The sequence below is a fragment of the Oratosquilla oratoria genome, chromosome 5 (assembly GCF_046742065.1).
Source record: "Oratosquilla oratoria isolate Oo_2021 chromosome 5, ASM4674206v1, whole genome shotgun sequence".
NCBI classification, from domain to species: domain Eukaryota; kingdom Metazoa; phylum Arthropoda; class Malacostraca; order Stomatopoda; family Squillidae; genus Oratosquilla; species Oratosquilla oratoria.
Window position 1 is genome coordinate 20748805 of NC_134781.1, and position 18976 is coordinate 20767780.

An 18976-nucleotide genomic window follows, 5' to 3' on the forward strand; every position below is an offset into this window, starting at 1 on the left:
GGAAATAACTGCTGGTAACGACTCCAACACGTGATCGTGATCACGAAGAATCTCTCCTTCTCTAACACATACACAACATGTGTACTTGCATACACATAAATATACACATACATATATGCAAATTTAAGCATACACATGTACACCATGTATAAGTGCGCTCATGAAGTTGACAATTTCCTAAAAAAAATCCTCAAAAATACTCGCATCTAGCTCAAAATATCTCTATACTCTTCAAACATTTAACAAATGATTGACAGTTTTTAGGATGATGCTTGTATATTTGTGAGCACTCATGGCTAAGAGGGAGTAGCAACGTTATATAATTTTGCACTTCCAATATAAGAAAAACCTGCTTGTGATGAGACCAACATGACATGCACCTTGCATGGAAGAAATGAATTTTGTCTCGTGTCAACGCTCTAGAGCTACTGTTTCGGCCAGTATGAAGTGCATAAATTATAGCAATGCAGATAACAGGCACTTAGCAAATCAAACCAAATGTATATAGTAAGAAAAAACAGTAAATTCATAAATAGAACGGCTCATGTTTCTAAAAAATAAATTATGTATATTCAAATAGTTGGAAATGGAAATTATTATAGAATTAGGTTAAATTCATATTCATAAATAATTTCTCCTGGACAACTCTTTAGGCAATGTTTAATAAGATCCTGGACCTCATGGTAACTCCAACCCCGTATAAATCAACTACGTAAATACGACTCTGAGCTCCTTTTCGGGTGGGAAATAACTGTCGATCATGACTCCAACACGTGTTCCAAGACCACGATGAATCACATACCTAGAAAACGCAACTCTGAACTTTTTAGTAGGGTAGGAGATATACAACATCGAAAATAATGTTTACATTATGAAAAAATTCAAGTATAGTTCTTCTTTAGTTGACATAAAAACAAAGTACAGTAATGACTCATTCATAAAGTATTTAGAATAAAATAAAACTGGGAAATTCACATTGTGATTTGTTAAAATAACATTCGTCAGTGGACAAGTTGACGTACGTTTGGTGGGCCGGTGTCGTTTTCCCGCGCCATACTCAAGCGTATTGTGTAAAGAAACTCAATGACCTTGATTATATTATTTTCCTCATTATCTACGATTAATATCAAATGTAAGACTATATAAACTTTACGACTGTATTCGTGATATCATTCGGTTATAGGATGTGTTTTTCATGTAATTAATCATTGCACACTGCGTTCAAATTATGATCTGTTTTAGAAAATGTGTGTCTCCACTTCGAGAACTGATAGATATATATTTACAATTCTAAGTATCTAACAACGCATTTTATGTTTTTGGTATGAATTTATGAATTAATTGATTAAGGTGTAAAGTAAATAACATTACTGAATAGTGAATTGATCATTTATTTGTAGAATTGCACGTATACTTTGCGATGTTCTTTTGTTAACATTGAATCGGTGTTTGATCCTCTATAGCTATCGAGATGGCGTTACTGTCCATGACGTCACATTAATATTTCTCTTTCCGCTGTGTGGCCGTAAACGAATCCTCGTGGTCGCCCCTTCTAAATTCATATTGAGGTACACACATTAGTTTTGATTGTCTTGGTGCAATTACTGCATGGGATGACTGAGAGAACGTTGGTGCGTTAGTTTAAACCCAAAAAGGTCTACCAGAAATCTTCATCTGATGTGTGAAAGCCCTGAAACCTGGTACCGATATAGCTGGAGACGAGATCCTGCCATCACGTGGACCTTGCACGTCACTTAAGCCTTTAAGACCGTCTGGTTTGTGCCACACAGTGCAGTAATTCGAATGCGTTGCTGAAAGAGTTGTTGTAAGCAGTGAATAAGAGAAAGGCGGTGTGTGTTCGAGCCAGGAGGAGTAAACGTGTGTCTAGTGTTGGCGCGTTGTTGTTCAAGGCCGAGGTATGATCCATGGCGGCTTGGCATGGCCGACCCGCGCTTTTCTTTCATAGTCGTAGCCTCTTATATTGGTGGTTCGTTGACGTATACTAATGCCTGGTATTGATGTCCAATTGACCGGAGCGTTCAAAAAATGTTAGTTGTGATGTGGGTTGTACGTACGAGTGCAAGGAACAGGATGGTACGGGGCAGGACCCATATGAAGGGTGGGTGGTACGGTTTCGTCAGGATCTTTGGAAAGGTTTTTGTGACATTATACGAGAACCACGTTAAGGATATGCTTGGTTTTATTTATGCATGGGAAATGACTTTTTTGTGAGTGGAAATTCCTAAGGGATATGCCAAAAAGATGCAGCATGGTCTGTGAAAGACTGTTCATATATTTCGAAGTACGATTTTAAAGGTTTGGTTAGATTTACAAGATTTCGATTGCGTTCATGATAGTGGAATATTGTAGCGGGAGGCTTTATATAGTTGGGTGGGTATTTAAAGTAGATTTAGAATTTAGGGAGTGGGTAAGACAGATGGAAGGAGGCAGCAATGTGACCAAAGTTAGGTATGGCAATTGGTGGAACATGCTAGTTTAGGTTAATACGTAACTAGGAATTGGTTTTAATATATTCATGTGCAAGGATTACAACTTCGATTGTTATGGAATATGGTATATCATTTTGTTTGGAAAGATTCTAAAATATTACTATAATGAATATAAAATTATTTACTATCGTACAAATTTGTTCTTTTTTGCATTTAATTTTTTTTCCCTATGGAATGGTTAGGTTATGTAAGGTTAGGAAGTTTGGACAATGTGCTTATGTGATTCTAAAATTTACACAAATTTAGTAAATTAAGTATAAATTGCTACCAGTGCTAATGCTGTCACTGGTGAACAAATAGTTACTTATATGCCTTCAAAATTGCAGTTTTCTGTTAATTCCCGCAATTATATAAGATATTTTATAACAAGGTATTCATGAATTTGTCTCGTACAAGCGGTGTGAATATATTTTTGAATCCATGATGACAAGGTAGATCAGGTGGGCTAGGTTAGACTTGGATAGTTACTGTTTTCATTAAAAAAAAATAAAAAGTGGGTTAGGTGATACCTCGCAAATTCCGGCATGAAACTTTATTGTATCTTAAAATAATGATCGCTAAATTTTAGAAGTGGACATGCAATGTATTAATAGAAACTTAATTATTAATTTTGTAAATTATAATACATTAATGTAATCTACAATTTTCTTAGCAGATTTATTAACAAACGAAGTCGCAGCAGTTGAATGATATGCCATGTTTGTTTTGATAGATGCCGAGGTTGAAGAAATGAAAGGATAAATTCGTCTATTCTAACCTAACCTATATTTAATGATTGGGTACCTCAAATTCTAAAGATCTGAGTCATCATTGTCATGGATGCTGTCGGTCTGGTTATTCCTTGGGCAATTAAGACGACAGCAAAACCCCACGTTTTTCATTAAGTCCAAGGAATCCCTATTGTCTTTGTAACAGTGCTTTGAAGTCACTTTGAGCGGGAGAACACGTGGTCCACAACATGAAAGTCGTCATTAACTGACAGTGACCGAACTTGACAGACGACAACATGGCATCTCAACCATATCCTAGAGGCTTTGTTTATTTGTAGATGTGCTTGCATCAAGGTTTTGTTATTTATTTCTGCCAAGAAAGTCACATTACGTTCATGTATTATAATTAAAAAAAGTGATGTATCAATAGGAAATTAAATTTGTAAATTATAATATATTAATGTAAAAATTTTAGTTGCAGAAATTGGTAACAAAAGTTGCTAAAAGCAATACATGAGCTACTCGGACATCGGCAAGCGTCAAGATGCCCTGTTTATTTGTTGTTGAAGATTAATTAATGGAAGTAATAAATTGGTCTTGTCTAACCAAACCTAACCTAACCTTTGGGGTATGCATTTAGCATTCCTAAAGGTCATGAGACAAGACCAATTTGACTTCTGTTATTTCATCTCCAACAAAGGAAAACAAATGATGTTGCCTTGAACCATGCTGATATGGAGTTATATCTAGTTCATTGGTTTTAGCAATTTTTTTTGTCATTGGGTTCCACTAAAACTATGTTGATATATTTTGATTTACAAAATCAATAACTAATTTTTTTTTTACTGACATTGAGCAATGTGCACACCTAATGCACTGACCTAACCATAGGCACAACCAAATGACGGCAGTAGCATTGATGCTAAAATTGTGTTTGTGAGATTGATCCTTAGAATTTACATTAATTTGGTTATATTGCTGTAGCCATGTAACCAGTATGGTAAATGACTTCAGCTGTAGCTCGCTGAACAATGCATTGACCCACTGTGGATATGGCAGTTGATTGAATATCTTGGCCATTTTCTATTTTGTCTAAACCTTAGGCAACCAAATATAACATGGACATAGGCATCAAGAGTCTGAGAATGACAGTGACATTGGTGCTAATGAAACTTACCATGCTATGTTCCATCAGTAATGTTGTAGGTAGGAACCTGGTGGATGTTTGTCATTGTGTGCATTGGGCAAGTGGATTGAAATTTGCTGTTCTTAATGGACGGATCTAACCATCTGATGTTATAGTTTCATGGTGTAATTGATACCAAATTCATTTAGAATAAAAAACAATAAGATTTAAGGATGAAAGGATATAAAAGATGAACAAATCTTAGATGCAAATGCTTGCTGTAGAGAAGTGAATGTAATTGTCCACTGAAATTAGTCAGTCAAACTCTTGGCCATCCATGACCATCTTTTTATGTATCTTAAATTTTGTGTTGAATATGCTATTTTGGTCCACTTAACATTTTATTAGTGTATTTTTAACTATCAATCTGCCATTAATGCTCACACGGTGTGTAACAAGATCAAATAGATGAATTTGACGGTCTACAATGCTCGCAATCAAATAGGATGAAATTGCTTGAATTTTGAAAATCACAGCCAGCATGGAAAACCAGTCTGTCACAGTTGGCCAAATCTATCTTGACTTTTTGACTAACTAGAATATGGTTTGTTTTTTCACCAAAAACTATTGACCCCAAATGTCATATTGCAAGAATGTACATTGGTGTTAAATTATGTGACGAAGATAAGTCAACTGTGTGGGACTTTGATGTGGAGAGCTTTGCCTCAGTGCATTAGGCATTGGAGTTAAGGACAGGGTGACCTTTATTGCTGGGGTGGTGTCTGGTGAGAAAATTTATATATATTTTTTATTTTATTTTTTATTATTATTTATTTTTTTATTTTTTTCATATTGAAAGTGTGGGACTGCCAATGTTGTTTAAGGGTGAAAGAGGCTTCATTGAAAGATTTTGATGGAGATTCTCCAATTGGTTGTCTGCTTCCACAAGCACTTACATCAGGGTGGCAATGCAGGGTCTATTACTATATCTGTCTTGTTGATTACTCTAGTTTTAACAACATCTTTTAGACTACAGTCTTCAAAGTTATCAATGTTTTTTGTACAATGCGTTTTAATTGTTCCAGTGTAGGTTTTCGAGTAGTGGAGGTATAGATACTGTTCAGTGAGGGAGGCAAGTGAATTGTATGAGAAGTATGTATTGGGCAGAGACTTGTAATTTGAGTAGACAGAAGGGAGAAATCCAAATGTGTTTGAGAAGTGGTGGGTGATTTCAAGTTTCTTCAGTACTCTGCCTTGAATTGAATAATGTTTCGTGGTTTTTTCCAGGTTTATTCCTTGGAAGAATTTTACACTTGTATATAGGGACATGCCTTGCATATCACATCAATGAACAAATTTTCACACTAGACTGATTATTGTAGCCAACTGTTAATAATTTAACTATTTCCACTTTTGTATAGATTTTTATATAATCCATTAGGTTAACCAAAGGGAGATTTGTTTGGTAATCACAAATATAGGTAGGAATAGCCTCAACCTTGAATGGAGCCTGTCAATCTAGTGCATGCACGTCAAATGTGTGTTTTATGAGTTGTAATGTCAAAACTACTAGCAGAGTTGCACCCCATATTTTTAATTGTGCTCCATTCTTGGGTGTATCAGGAATTCTGATTTTTTTGTAATCTTCATCCATATATTGAAATGCCACTTTAATCTTCTGGAGTAGTCCGTTTGTCTCCCACAATCCTGCTGATATCTGTCAGGTGACTTTATTATCAGTATTCCTGAATCTTTCTCCTCTTTTGCTTTTGTAATGGGTTCATTTCCCAAGGAATGATTAAGGATGATCTTTCGCCACTATTGTCCATTCCTGGTACTTTGCATTTTTGGGCACTTCTTTTCCCATTCTTGGCTCCATGCAAGAATAGTGTGTAGTCTTTTTGTAATAGGTCCTCCTCCTCCTCATTGTCCTCATTTTGCATTCTTCAGAGTGATGGCAGAGCACTTTTGGACCTTTTTGGTTCTGTTATCACATAACAGAACCACACTTTACTCCTTCCTTCCCACCACATTTGATAAGCACAACTGATTGGGTGCAATATAAAAACAATGACAGCATCATACTACTCAGACATCTTCAACATCTCTTACATAGTTACTTATGAACTGTGAGTCTCTTGCTAAAGGACCTGGGGCCCCCAATCAATTGATTGTGGGTTGAGGTACTAATGACTGGTACTTGCATGAAGTGATCCTCTGAGAAGGATGTTAAGAGAACCTCCCCAATGCCCGTGGTCAGACCTTATCGACCTTTCTCCACTCAGAATTGTAGCCGTGTGTGATGTGTGATCTCGAGACTGAACTTGAGAAGTCGATTTATCATCAACTTAGTCTGCATTTCCTTCTCCTTTAAACACAAGGATCATTGACAAGTAATGACTGCTCCTCTCCTTTCAGACATAAGAAACTGTCCTACACTGATACAAACCAGAGGTTACTTCAAATTTAATTTTTTATATAACCACAGCATGGCACATTCTCATCTTGGTCATTTTTACTATGTAATGAAATGCAGAGGATAGTTAAAATTAAATTATTTATGTAAATATGGCACATTTTCATCAGAGTAACCTTTATTATCTAAACGTGCCTAGTATCTTGGGGGAAGGGGAGCTATGCTCATGGTGTCCAGTCTCTGTATCTCTCCATGTCTAATTCGTGTATTGTTTTTGCACACCATTGTTTCATCTAGTATGTTCCAGTGACACATTCACTATTCTGTGGGGAAAGCTGTTCTTTTTTAGGTCTATAATTGTGTTTGTATGTGTGTGTTTTGTAATGGGTAAAGTACATGTGAAATATAAGTAGAGGTTGTGTGATATGGATGTTAATTTTGTGTACCTTCTCAAAAATCATGGGCAAGAGAACCATTTTGGTCAGGGGGACAAGTGAAATAGCTTTTTGGTCATTGAATAGTGGCCAACTAATGGAATTCATTCTAGGAAATAAAGGAGACAAGATTGTGTGTTATGCCTTGGGCGGTATTGTATGTTAGAGAAAGACAAACATGTATGCAGGTGAAGGTACAGAATACTCTGGTTAAACCGAGTATATGATTTTTTTAGCGTTGTGGTATCTCCGCCTCACATTTTTAATTGTGTTGTGCGGTCGTAATGAGACGCAAGAGAAACCCACGGTTTGCATCGTTAGAGGCCACCTTTTTACTGGTCTCCTGGTTTTATGCCTGGTACAGAAATTATGCAAATGTGTGTATATATGTACATGTATGTGTATTTTTTCCATTTGATTTACATTGCACACACTATATAGAGCAGTAATCTCGTAGGTTCCCAGTCTTACAGATGAAACATGTACACAGATTTAATGTGCTGGACTTTGTCATTCATTAAAAGAAGGGAGACAAGTAGTGTTGAAGTCAAGGGGATAGGTAAAACTAACAATTTTTCTTGGTTTGAGACCGGAAAGTCTCAAGGTCATGGAAACAAACTGAAAAAGACAATGTCTAAAGATGGCAGAAGTAGATTTCTCAGCAGCTGGAACAATTTAGATCGTGTTCCCACCCAGGGGTACATCTACCCACAGTGATACATTTGCACTTTTTAGGGGGGGTACATAGGATGTTCAAGCATTGTTATTTACATCAAGGCTTTGTGAGTGCATTCTCAGAGCTGCTGGGAATTAAATCAAAATACAGATCAAAACCAGAACACCTGAATATGATCATTGTGCTATTGTTAAAGTTTCCCATCGTATTAATGAGCTTGTTGCAAAAAGAAAATCAACTCCATAGTACAGCTTAGTTCTGGTTAAATTATTTTGAATAGTTTTGTATATTTTTACATAGTAATGATCATTATGGGTAATTATTAAAAAGATGTATGTGATCGATCAAAATGTTTGATAAATTACAAAAGTTATTACAAAAGTTAATTGATGTTATTACCATTAAGATTAATGCACTCTACATGTACAGATTTCATATTAAAATGTCTATCCATATCACCCCCCCCCCTTCATTTTTAGGGGTACACAAGAGTATATAAAAATAACCAAGGGGTATAGAGGAACAAAAAAGTTGGGAAAGGTTTAGGTGATATTGTCTGAAAAGAAGCCAGAAGTGTCTTATATTCAAAACTAGGGTTAACAGCATGAGAAAGAGAGGTTCCCTTAAGTATAGATCCTTTCTATTACATTTAGTGAAACTAGTGCATGAATCATTATAAATGTGTAGGTGTGCAGTGTATTTATATATACAGTGAGTCGTCCTTATACGGTAATTCTTTATCCGGTAAATTCACAGTTACGGTATTTGGTAATTACTACCCTCAATTCTATTTACGGTAAGAAAAATTCACAGATACAGTATCTGCTAGATATTTTGAAGAGGAAAGAGCAGGGAGAAGGTATGTCTGCCATATCCTATTATTACATGTTATAATGGGTTTGGTAAACAGTAATTTCAATTTGCAGTAAGGTTTTCAGGAATGCATATGTACCGTATAACGAGGACTTACTGTAACTTGGAGTTGTCTGCTTTAATGTTTCAGACTTCCCTCTTGTCAACAAATACAGGAAAACCTAAAGAGTAACCTCATGGGGTTGCCAAATTAAACATATTTACAACTGTACAAATTGGCTGTTGCCATATACGAAGAAATATAAGTTTGGTGTAGGTGTTTCTCCAAATGGTGGTGGTTTCTTATGATCAAGCAGATGTTTGGGTGTCTGAGATGCTGCAAAGTCTATTGTTCGGCTCGGGTGTTGGCTGGAAAAGTCTGGTCACTTGGGGGGGCAATGGACTGTCCCTTGGGAGATCTGGAAGAAATTGGAGAGATATTGAGTACTTCTGGCTCCATATGTGTGTGTGCACACTGGACATTGAAACGGGTTGATAACAAAGGCACATTCCCCCCCAAGCTTCTCATGGAAGAAGGTTCATCCCTATCTCCTGCCCACTGACCTGGGTCAGAAGCAATGCAACAAGACACAGTACTTCCATAACAACCTCGCGTCTCCATCCCCTTGTGCAAAACATTGAGCAAATGGAGAGAAATCTCTTCAGGCTGTGTCAAAATATCATTCCCACATAACCACTCCCTAACCCCCCATTACCTCCCTCCCTTGCATTACAGTATTTCTACACGGCCATTCTCCATTCACCGCTATCCCTTGTCTCCTCATTTCCTTGCCCAACAGACATTCCCCTCTTGTGTGTATGGATGTGCAACATAATTCCCAAAGGTATGTGTATACATTTGCAGAAAACAACTGAAATATGGTGAAAAAGAATATATTTGTGTACCCAGTTTGACCGCACATTGATACTGCACTGATTCTGTTATCTGAGTTTGAGTCTTGCTCAGGTATGAGAAAATTTTCAGTATCACTACACTGTGAAATGGTACTTCAACTCTGGTGAGCAAGGAATTGGAGATGTGTTTGTGTAAAGTCACAGCAGTACCCAAAGATGAGGCCAAACATAGCTTGAGCTCATGCAATTGGATGATAGCTGTTGATCACATATCCATGAACCAAAACTGGATCACGTCTTTTGAGGAGGACATTGACTTGTCAATGATGTAGCTTTGGAAAGTCGCCCATATATATATGTTATATGTGTGTGTGTTTTTTTTCCTCACTTTTCTCTCCTCTTTTTCTGGAGAGTTGCATTTTGTGTTATAAAAATGAATGTTTTACATTGCAGGGCAAAATGAATGCTGAAAAGTTAGCCAAGTTGCAAAGCCAAGTGCGCATTGGCGGCAAAGGCACTGCCCGGCGCAAGAAGAAGGTGGTCCACCGCTCCTCCACCACAGATGATAAAAAACTACAGAGCTCGCTGAAGAAATTGGCAGTCAATAACATCTCTGGCATTGAGGAGGTGAGTACAGAATTAGGATTGTTTATAAATATTTGAGCTCATAGGCATGTAAGATATTCTTGTACAAGCGTTGTGGTATCTCCGCCTCATATTTTTAATTGTGTTGTGCGGTCGTAAATGAGACGCAAGAGAAACCCACGGATTGCATCGTTAGAGGCCACTTTTTTACTGGTCTCCTGGTTTTATGCCTGGTACAGAAATTATGAAAACATTATTGGTACTTGTGATGACTTATTATATGGGTAGTTCCTGAGTTATAACTGGGTTGTCTTTTATTGATCAGTCATATGTCAGTTTGATATATGTGTGGGTAAAAATGTCTGGGTTATCAGTCATACCTCAGACTAGGATGTATTTGAATTGGGTCTGATATAACACACTTTAGAACTGTGTAATTGATATGGAAATTAGAATTATAAACAAGTACTGCAAATATCTAGTGGTGACAAAATTTGGGTGCAAAATTACAGGTGCCCCTTTTTTTTTTCTCTCTTTTTTGCTAAACTCGAGACACTGAAAAATACCCATGTCCGATCAAACTTTTCCCTATTTTTCAATGTTAGTGTCTGTTCCGTTATTTAGACAAGACGATATGCACCACTTGGGAACTCTGTTTTGTCTATTTTTACTATTTACTATACTACCAAAGGCCTCTTTAAATTTGGAAAATATGTCCATCTTTTGTACAGGTTAACATGATAAAGGATGATGGATCGGTGATCCATTTCAACAACCCCAAAGTTCAGGCTTCCCTCAATGCCAACACCTTTGCTGTCTCGGGTCATGCAGAGAATAAGCAGATCACAGAAATGTTGCCCAACATTTTGAATCACCTGGGAGCTGAGGGTTTCAACCAGCTAAAGAGATTGGCAGTTTCATCTGTCAATCCAGGTATGTGTGATGAAAAGCATTTTGATTTTACATTTCCAGTTTAGGTGGGCTCCACTTGGATATTTACAAGTAACAGTTGTTTGTTTTACATACATATACCAAGGCTTTTTCCCCCTTACAAGGGAGGTAGCCAAAAAAAGGCATAAATCCATTCCCACCCATTCCATCCCTAAATACACTCCACTAGTAATATTCATTTTTTTGGACTTCTTGATGTATTGGATTGAATTTGATTGGGGGATAGTATGATAAAACCATTTTACTCAGGTTTTGGATTGCATATTCATAGTTTTATTTCCTTCAAAGAAACTTGTAAAAGGTGCTGTTGAAAAAGTGCAATAAACATCAGATGAGGTTGTAACAAATTTTGCATTTGTTTAATTTGTTTGGGATTGGTGACAATGTAGGGTTTTACATGCTGACTAGGATGTGCAATTCAGAGCTATTTTATTTTATTATTTTTTTTATTTACCCCATCTGGGGTATTGGTAACATGTTATTGTGGGGTTAAAAGTTGCTCTGTAGCATGCTACTAATACTTTAGTGTCTATATGGGGTGTCCCCACAGACCTAGACCACATAATTTTGTCTCTGATAGAGGAAATCCCTATTCTTGAGAAATGATACGTTATTATACTAGAACTGTCTTTTATGCTGTCTCCTCACTCAATACTGTCCTGTACCACTTCTCTAAATGTTCATTTCCTATTTTTGCCAAACCCTGTGGTGAGGGAAAAGAATACTTTCACCAAGTGTTCCCACTTGAGTTAAAAGGCAATAAAAACTAGATGGGGTGTGCAGGGTGGCCAATGAAACCATATCAACAATGCAAAATACTGTATTAGTCACAATGTGATAAAGCACTATGGAAACAAGCGTGCGGTCGCTTCGTAAGCAGAATCAAGACTGACTCCGACGCCAAGCCATGCCACCAAGCTCGGACTTGGTGGGAAAAATGTACACACTTAATATGAACATTTGCTCTCACAGTAATACATTAAATATACAATAATAAACAATATCACAAATATGTATACAGCACACAAGGAATATGTCACCATTACAGGGGATAGAGGAAAAAAAGCCATAATAGAAGTGAAGAGATAGCTAATTGTGTGGTGGAGTGGAAGGTTTCTTCAAGGATAATGTGGATGAAGGTGAAACTGGGAAGGGAGATGTTGGTTTTTGTAAGTGCATATGGGCCTGGTAGTTAGAAGTGTAGAGGAAATGGAGGCTTTTTGGGTAGATTTAAATGAGTGCATAGAGGGTTTAGGGAGAAATGTTAATGTAGTGGTTTTGGGAGATTGTAATGCTGCAAGGAGGGTAGGAAATGAAATGATAGACAGAGTGACTGGTAAGTGTGAATTTCCAGGAAAAAATTGTAGTGGAGAGATGATGGTGGAGATGTGTCTAGAGTTGATGATAGCAAATATAGTGTTTAGGAAGAAAGTCAAGCATAAGTACGTGGGAAAGAGTGGTGGATGGAAGGGTGGTAGATATAGCTTTAATGAACTACATAGTGGTAACCAGGAGAGGAGTAGGAAGAGTTGGATGTGCAAGTTCTGAGGGTAGAGAGTAGGGGAATGTCAGATAAATTTTTTTTATCAAATGTAAGTTGGAGAGTGGAGGATAGATGGAGAAAGAGGAAAAGGACAGAAGGTAGGGAGGTGCTTTCAGTAAACTGTGTAAACAAGAAGGAAAAGTACAAGAATCTGAGAGGAGTGGGAGGGAGTGAAGGATAGAGTAGAACTAGGAGTGGAGGAGGAATGGGGATGGTTCAGGGAGGGGAGTTGCAAGTTGTGCAAAGCTGGTGTGTGGAACAAGGACAGGAGGAAATAGAAGGAAGGGTAGAGAGTAGTGGGATGAGGAAGCAAAGAAAGTTGTAGAAGAGAAGCAAGCATTCACAGATGGATTACAAAATGGGGACTAGCCTCTTCACTCCGGGGCACATCGCACGTCTGGCAGCATTAGCTGTCCGACGTGTGATGTTGTCATTATAATAGCATTATAAAAAATAAAGTCGGTGCTTAAGCGTTCGTTCTCTTTCACCCGTGAATTTTGATAACCATAGAAAATATGATGAAGCCAGTTTAGAGAGAATAGAGGTTACATAGGTACGACTACAATAAATATAATCAAGACGCGACGTCGGCATCATCGCGTACCCACTCGTGACGACGTAGGCATCACCGCATGGAAGTGGCTAGAGAATCATATGAGATACAAATAAAAAAGAAGTAAAACATAAGATAAAGGAGGCAAAGAGGGCAGATGTGAAATGTGAAAATAATAAAAAGATGTTTGGAAAGAAATTAAGAGAGGAAGAGGAGGTGAATCAAGTAGAGGAGATAAGGTAAAAGGTGCATATGGAGAGATGATAATGGAAGAGAAGGCAGCAAGAGGAAGATTGACAAAGTATTTTAGGGAGTTGCTAAATGTGAAGGAGGATAGGGAGGGAAAGGTAGTTGCAGTGGGAAGTGCAAAGAAAATGTGTTGAATGAGGAAAATGAAGGAGAAATAAGAAAGGATGTAGTGAAGGCAGTTGTGAAGATGATGAGAGGTAAGGCACCTGGGTTGGATGGATGTCATGCAGAATGTCTGAAAAAAGTAGGTACAATGATAGTGGACTGGCTGGGATAAATTTGTTGAGTATAGTTGGAAGGCTTATAGAAGTGTTTTGATTGAGAGGATTAGGTGAGGAACGGAGTAATTGGTGAGGAACAGTGTGAGTTTAAGGCTGGCAGGGGTTGTGTGGATCAGATTTTTTTGGTCAGGTCATGGCCAGAGGTTGGGTCAGGGCGGGTAATATGACCTTGGGTCAGGTCATTTGGGGGTGAGGGATCAAGAGACAGGTCAGCAATTTGGATGAAATGTATAGCAATCTAATTTAATCATTAATGCACAAAATACATTTATCCCCCTGAAGTTGATACGGAAAAATAGTAATACTCCCAAATGGATGATGGACAGATTGAAACGTGAGATTGGAATGAAAAGAGGACTTCATGTAAAAATATAAAACGGAAACACACCTTAGATCAAGATATAAAGAAATGGCAAAGCTGGTTAAAAAGAATACACATACAGTGAAACGTAATTATGAAATTAAGGTTGCTAGTCAAGCAAGATCCAACCCAAAGAGTTTCTTTCCTCTCTATAGAACAAAAAATAAAGAATAGGACCAATTAAATACAATGAAAATGTCATGATAGAATCAGAGGAAGAAATGAGTGAGGAGTTTAACAATGATTTTCTATCGGTGTTTACTAATGAGAGGTTAGATAAAGTACTTGACTGCGATCCGATTTTCAGAGGGGATGAAGAAAATAGTCTGTAATATCAGCATTAGTAAAGTAGTAGTAGTCAAACAGATTGAAAGACTTAAAGCTACAAAATCCCTGGGTCCAGACAAAAATTTTCCAAGAATGCTAAAGGAGTGTAAATTTGAAATCTGTGACCATTTAACTGAAATATTTAATAAATCAGTAGACACTTGTTTTGTGCCTACTGCTTGGAGGCAAGCAAACGTTTTTCCTATTTTTAAGAAGGGAGATAGATTGTCTATATGCAACTACAGGCCAATCAGTTTGACATCGATTATTGGAAAAATGCTTGAATCAGTAATAGTAAATAGACTCAGAGAACACATCAAAAGGCATAATTTAATTCATGATTCACAACATGGTTTTCTAAGGGTAAGTCATGTGTGACTAATCTTCTATCCTTTTACACTAAAGTATATAAGGCGTCAGATAACAATGATAATTATGATGTTATTTACCTTGACTTCAGCAAAGCATTTGACAAGGTGCCACATCAGAGATTACTAAATAAAATGAAAGCCCTTGGCATAGGAGGAAAAGTGTTAGAATGGATTAGAGCTTGGATTAGTAACAGAAAACAGCAGGTCACCATAAGTGGAGTAAAATTTAGGTGGGGCAATATTACTATTGGGGTCCCCCAGGGCTTGGTTTTGGGTCCCTTGTTTATTATGTACATAAACAACTTAGACGACATGATAAATAGTGATGTTAGTAAGTTTGCGGGCGACACTAAAATAGGACGCCTAATTAGGTCAGGAGACAACGCATAGATTCTGCAGGATGATCTTAACAAATTGTTCACATGGTTGGTGAAATGGCAAATGAACTTCAATATCTCTAAGTGTAGCATGTTAACCCCTTCCATACGGTGCCGCACACGTAGGCGTCATGAGGAGCAAGTGGATTCGCGACGCTGCCATATCGGCGTCTTGATTATATTTATTGTAGTCGCCCCTGTGTTTTTACATTCTCCCAAATGCGCCCTGAATCCCATTCTCTGTGGTTTTCAAAATTCGCGGGTGAAAGAGAGAACGATCGATATAAGTGGTGACTATATTTTATGATGCGAATATTATTACGACACGTCATACGGCTGGCATTGGCTGCTGCCCGCGAGATTTAAGTCCCGTACTGAAGTGGTTAAATGTAGGGCTATACAACCCCGAAAATAGATACAGCTTAGATAACACGCTCTTAGAGAAAACCGAGTGCGAGAGAGACTTGGGAATTCTAGTGAGTCCGGACCTTAAAACCAGGAAACGGTGCATTAGCACCAGGAATAAAGCAGACGGAGCATTAGGTTTCATTGCTAGGACGGTAACAAATAGAAGTGCAGAGGTAATTATTAAACTCTACCGATAGTTAGACCCATCCTTGACCATGCGGTACAGTTTTGGTCTCTGTCCTACAGAATGGACATTAATTCACTAGAATCAGTACAGAGAAGAATGACCAAAATGATACATGGGCTCAGAAATTTACCTTACAAAGAGAGGCTTAGACAACATAACTTGCACACACTGGAAAGATGCAGTGCGGGGTGATCTAATAGAGGTGTTCAAGTGGATCAAAGGCTTTAACAAGGGTGATGCAAACAAGTTTATTATATTAAAACAACAGGGCAGGACTCACAGTAATGGTTATAAACTGGACAAATTTAGATTTAAAAAGGAAATAGGCAAGAATTGGTTTACTAATAGGGTGGTCGACGAATGGAATAAACTTAGTAACCATGTAGTAAGTGCTGAAACTATAAGTTGTTTCAAGAAACGATTAGACAAATTTATGGATAGGGATGATAAGTGGTGATGGATACGGAGCTGCCTAGTGTAGGCCTGATGGTCTCTTGCAGTCTCATTCTTATGCTTTTATGGTAACATGTGAGAAAGCTTTCAGAAAAGGTAAAGATATTTTTTCAGCCTTTATAGATTTGGGAAAGGCTTATGATGGTAGACATTATGGCATTGTGGGGGTATTGCAAATATGTGATATGAGGAAAGCTGTTAAGATTATTCGAGTTTTTACTAGAGGAGTAGAGCCTGTGTTAAAATTAGAAATGGAGAGTGAGAGTGGTTTAAGGAGAATGGGAGAAGGTATTTTGTCAGGGATGTGTTATGTCGCCTTGGCTGTCAAATTTATACATGAGTGGGATAATGCGAGTGGTAAACACAAGGGGAATGGGCCATGGATTGGAGATGGTTAAAGACATTGTAGAAAAGTGGGAGATAAGCCAATTGTTGTTTGCTGATGACGCTGCTTTTTTGGCAGGATCAGAGGACGGATTAAGAAGTTAGTGACAGTTTGGGAAGATGTTGTAGATAAATGTGGGTAAAAGTTAGGTGATGAGATGTGCAAGGGGAGAATGTGGCAGCAAGTTGGAAGTATTAAAGGAGAGTGACTGGAGAAAGTGGATTGTTTTAGAAACTTAGGTGCGAGATGTGCAAGGGGAGAATGTGGCAGCAAGTTGGAAGTATTAAAGGAGAGTGACTGGAGAAAGTGGATTGTTTTAGAAACTTAGGTGCGAATGTGGCAGGAAAGGTAGTAGTGGAGGTTGAGGTAGATTGTAGATTGAGAGAAGCAAGTAAAAGCCTTGGGGGATTAAAAAGTGTTATGAGAAATAGACATTTAGGAATGGATGCTAAGGGAGAGTGTATGAAGGAGTGATTGTGCTGACAGCACTGTATGGAGCAGAAACGTGGAACATAAGAGAGGGGGAGTTTGAATGTGTTTGAGATGAGGTGTCTGAGAAGTATGATAGGGGTTACTAGGCTAGATAGAGTGAGAAAGGAGGTGGTGAGGAAGAGAACAGGGGTGGAAAGGGAGTGGGGAGATTGGGTTGATGAGAGTATTGGGATGATTTGGACACATGGAAAGAATGAGTGAAGAAAGATTTGTAAAAGAGGTGTGGAGGGAGTGAACATGAGGGGACGTCCTAGGATGAGGTGGATGGATGGGGGTAAAATATTGGGAAAGAGGGGAATGTCTGTTGAGGAAGGAAGGGAGAAGACAGAAGATAGGGGTGACGGGCATAGATAGGGGGTTGTCAATTAAATGAAGCGTCCTTGCTGTGGATGTGCTGTGTCTTGCAACATTGCTTCTGACCCAGGGCAGTGGGCAAGATGCAGGGATGAGCCAAGATAAGAGGGAGGGAGGATGGTGAATGAGTGGAGTAAGTGGGGATGGAATGGGTGAAAGTGGATTTTATGCCTTTGATTTTTGGGGTTCCTCCCTTATAATGAGGAAAAACCTGCTGGTATATGTATTAGAGGGTAGAGGGGAGTGTAGTATGTAGGGGATGGACTGGGTGGGAGTGGTTTGGTGTAAGTATATGTATTAGTTTTTGTTTATTAATTTACTTGGTTATTGTGTCAGTTCTTGAATGTGGGTAAGTTATAAACTGTGATGGTTGGTATTTTTTTGTCATGCAAGTTGTGGCATTCTTTTTGTTCTGCTCAGGTACAGCATCGGCCACTGGCATTGATGAAGATGATGACGATGTGCCCCAGCTGGTGGAGGACTTCGAAACCGCCAGCAGGACTGAAACAGGTGAGGTTTTGATTCCTTTGGGTAGAAGAGGAATAAGTATTCCAGGAGATAGATATGGCTAAGTAATATGAAATTATTAATGATGATAAAAATATAAATTTGAAGTACATCTACTTGAGAACTGATAGTATGTAGCGATATGTATCAAAATCCTTGCTTGAAATACTTGACACACGTAATTTCGTCTCCTTCAGTTCATTTTATTTTTATTTCATGTTATAGCATTTCCTTAGTTGACGAATTTTGCTTTTGGTTTTTCTTTGCATGCCCATATATCTTAATTTAAGATTGCACCCCAGAACACAGATGTTCCTTCTGTTGGTTAGGCTTCCATTGGTTTTAGAAGACTTTTGCTGTCCTTTCTCCTTTATCTCATGTGTATCACTTGGGAACTTCTGTTTCTTTTGTATTGGCAGCAGAGAAAAATGCTTTTCATTTTCAAGTGCTCAATCTTACCTACAAATGGTAAAGTACTTTCTTTGGGGCATTGGCTTTGCTATATAAAGTTTTGTTCAGAATGCCACTATTGACAATGGACCGCCAAAATGTATGCAGTTGCACTACACAGCTGTACATCAAGTGAATGGAATTTCATTGAGGTATGGTATACATGATTTGAAAGTGTGTACTTTTATTTCATGAAATGAGTATGCCTATTTTTATCTGGCTTTCAGATGGAAAATGTTCGAAGAGTCAAACATGTATATCTGGTATGATATTGAACTAAAGCATTTCAGCAACCCAGTAGGAAATACATGTATAGCAAATGAGCTTTCTGCTCACCCTCTGTACTTTGAATTGGTGGGAAAATAAATTATTTAAAAGAAACTTTTGTAGTGTGATGATTACTTGGATTTGTCATCAGCTGTTGTATCTTTTCTGGCTGTTCACCAGATGGACATGTAATACATTTTCATTGCTGAAGTACAGAGAAGTTGTGCTTTGTGAAGAGCATTTCTTGGATGACATGTATGCTTATTTAGTGAGCAGCTACTGGTCCACTTTTTAAT

The 18976-nt window shown here is 37.9% G+C and overlaps 1 protein-coding gene across 6 annotated transcripts in view; it reads left to right on the forward strand.

Moving 5' to 3' along the window:
- Window positions 1-1430: 1430 nt before the first annotated feature.
- Window positions 1431-18976, forward strand: part of LOC143025395 (uncharacterized) — a 28124-nt gene continuing 10578 nt past the window's right edge. For 3 of the 6 annotated variants that reach the window (XM_076185000.1, XM_076185004.1, XM_076185005.1), the window contains exons 1-4: window positions 1431-1568; window positions 10033-10206; window positions 10896-11097; window positions 17877-17966. In XM_076185000.1, coding sequence (XP_076041115.1) covers window positions 10039-10206; window positions 10896-11097; window positions 17877-17966 — 460 coding nt within the window. In that variant the 5' untranslated portion in view covers window positions 1431-1568; window positions 10033-10038. The other 3 variants (XM_076185003.1, XM_076185002.1, XM_076185001.1) reach the window with 3 other exon arrangements.